The sequence below is a fragment of the Salvelinus sp. IW2-2015 genome, unplaced genomic scaffold (assembly GCF_002910315.2).
Source record: "Salvelinus sp. IW2-2015 unplaced genomic scaffold, ASM291031v2 Un_scaffold16503, whole genome shotgun sequence".
In the NCBI taxonomy this organism is placed as follows: Eukaryota; Metazoa; Chordata; class Actinopteri; order Salmoniformes; family Salmonidae; genus Salvelinus; species Salvelinus sp. IW2-2015.
Genome location: NW_019957616.1, coordinates 11,588 through 14,818, shown reverse-complemented (window position 1 = coordinate 14,818; position 3,231 = coordinate 11,588). Strand labels below are relative to the sequence as shown.

Sequence of the window (3,231 nt, the reverse complement as noted above, 5' to 3'; positions counted from 1 at the left end):
TGACTGTCTACTGAGCTAATCCTGCCAAATGACCACTAGTAGAACTGGACACACTGACTGTCTACCCAGGTATCAATAACTAATAGAACTGGACCCACTGACTGTCTACAGTATCAATAATAATAGAACCTGACCCACTGACCTGTCTACAGTATCAATAACTATAGAACTGGACACACTGACTGTCACAGTAATCATAACTAATAGAACTGGACCCACTGACTGTCTACCAGTATCAATAACGATAGAAACTGGAACCCACTGACTGTCTACAGATCAATAACTAATAGAACTGGACCCACTGGACGTCTAGTACAATACTATATAGATGGACCACGTGACTGTCTACAGTATCAATAACTAATAGAACTGGACCCACTGACTGTCTACAGTATCAATAACTAATAGAACTGGACACACTGACTGTCTACAGTATCAAAACTAATAGAACTGACCACTGACTGTTACAGTATCAATAACTATAGAACTGGACACCTGCTGTCTACAGTATCAATAACTAATAGAACTGGCCACACGGACTGTCTACAGTATCAATAACTAATAGAACTGGACCACTGACTGTCTACAGTATCAATAACTATAGAACTGGACCCACTGACTGTCTACAGTATCAATAACTAATAGAACTGGACACCACTGACTGTCTACAGTATCAATAACTAATAGAACTGGACCACTGACTGTCTACAGTATCAATAACTAATAGAACTGGACCCACTGACTGTCTACAGTATCAATAACTATAGAACTGGACCCACTGACCACAGTCTACCAGTATCAATAAACTAATAGAACTGGACCCACTGACTGTCTACAGTATCAATAACTAGTAGAACTGGACCACTGACTGTCTACAGTATCAATAACTAATAGAACTGGACCACTGACTGTCTACAGTATCAATAACTAATAGAACTGGACCACTGACTGTCTACAGTATCAATAACTAATAGAACTGGACACACTGACTGTCTACAGTATCAATAACTAATAGAACTGGACCCACTGACTGTCTACAGTATCAATAACTAATAGAACTGGACCCACTGACTGTCACAGTATCAATAACTAGTAGAACTGGACCCACTGACTGTCTACAGTATCAATAACTAATAGAACTGGACCACTGACTGTCTACAGTATCAATAACTATAGAACTGGACCCACTGACTGTCTACAGTATCAATAACTAATAGAAACTGGACACACTGACTGGTCTACAGATCAATAACTAATAGACTGGACCCACTGGACTGTTCTACAGTATCAATAACTAATAGAACTGGACCACTGACTGTCTACAGTATCAATAACTAATAGAACTGGACACACTGACTGTCTACAGTATCAAAACTAATAGAACTGGACCCACTGACTGTCAAAGTATCAATAACTAGTAGAACGGACCCACTGACTGTCTACAGTATCAATAACTAATAAACTGGACACACTGACTGTCTACAGTATCAATAACTAGGACAACTGGACCAACTGACTGTGCTACAGTATCAATAACTAGTAGAACTGGACCCACTGACTACACAAGCAACAACAACCAAAACACACACACGTACACTCTCCATGGCCTCATAAAGTACAACAGATTTCTCTCTCTATACATACAGCCCACGGAGGGCCACAGCACAGAATGTCTACTGTAGTGTAACTTCCTCCCTCTGATCCTGCCATCCTCTATGGAGAGCCAAACCCATCTYCCCCTCTGTCATGAATGACTCCCCTACACCTCTACGCTACACCCTACAACCTACACCCTACAACCTACACCCTACACCCACAGAACGTGCTAGCGCGTGTCATCCCCTCACTTTGACTTCATTGCCATGCCAACGTGATAAATTGTTTATCTGGGCACTTCTGATTGGAACTACACTGATAATAAAATCTGCTCATAAAAGACATGACATACAGCAAATAGAGTTGACAAACAGGGTTTTAATCCCCTGTGGCTGATATCAGGAGCATGGACGGGAATCGAGTGACATTTAATTACGGGTCGGCTGTAAAAAAGGGAAGATTTTTAAATATTTTTTAGAAAGGTTTTAAAAAGCCACCGCCCAAAAACCTAGTACCTACTCGTCCCAACTCTACCATTAAAGGGACTGCTTTAAAAAGACATTTCTCTACTGAGCTAAATGCCATGAGGCGGGATTTCAAAAAAGCTGATCACCCCATGTATGAGAGTGGAAATGACAATGCCCTAGGTTCTTCTATGTCTCCATCTGCAACACTTTGAAATGATGTTATGCCCATAGATTCCATATGGTTCCCCTAACAGTATGTTAAACCAGATTGGTTTCACAAAACAAATTTAAAACATGTCCACAGACTACATTGGTTCACACAGGATTTCACTCAGAAAGAACAATTTGATCAGTAACACCTATGATCAATGACCCCAACATAGTGCATTGTAAGCACATTTATGATACTTAAAGGCCCAGTGGCGTCAAAAACTAGACTTGACTGTGTTTTATATATATTTCCATATATACTGTGGAAAGTCAGTTAAGAACAAATTCTTATTTACAATGACGGCCTACCCCGGCCAAACCCCAACCCGGACGACGCTGGGCCAAATCTGCGCCGCTCGAAGGGACTCCCAATCARGGCCGGTTGTGATACAGCTTGGAATCGAACCAGGGTCTGTGGTGACACATCTAGCACTGAGATGCAGTGCCTTAGACCGCTGCGCCACTCGGGAGCCCAAAATACTGTGAAATTGTGAAAATGATGATAATGCCTTTTTAAGATCTGTTTGAAAAGACTGCCTGATATTTCAGCCTGTTTTGGTGGGATGGAGTTTTGGCCTGCCTGGTGACATCACAAAAAAAAAGAGAATTTCAAACCTCTGCCAATAACAGCTCACTCAGACCACTCCCAGACAGTCCTAGCAAAATTCTTGCTTGAGAAATTGCGTGGTGTCTGCGTGCGTGCGTGTATGTATGTGTTTGRGGCCTGCGCGCGTCTGTGTGTGTGTCTGTCTGTGTGTGTAGGTGATCTCACCATACGGAAGCAGCTGCGTACACTGGGCTCCACATTGCTCCCCCCGAAGGCGGCCACCTCTCCCAGCTGTCGCGGGATCTGGATGGCTTCATAAAGCAGCATGGTGAGGTGACGCTGGTCTGTCAGACCCCCTGGACCAGACACCTGCCTGAACAGGTCTGACAAAACATACAGGGTTAATAAATA

The 3,231-nt window shown here is 42.7% G+C and overlaps 1 protein-coding gene across 1 annotated transcript in view; it reads right to left on the bottom strand.

The window, feature by feature from the left end:
* Positions 1-3,203, bottom strand: part of LOC112080789 (dystrophin-related protein 2) — a gene marked incomplete at its 5' end in the record, with an annotated part of 29,421 nt that extends 26,218 nt beyond the window's left edge. Inside the window, one exon of the mRNA XM_024146699.2 lies at positions 3,046-3,203. Coding sequence (XP_024002467.2) covers positions 3,046-3,203 — 158 coding nt within the window. The remainder of the gene's footprint in view (positions 1-3,045) is intronic.
* Positions 3,204-3,231: the final 28 nt, after the last annotated feature.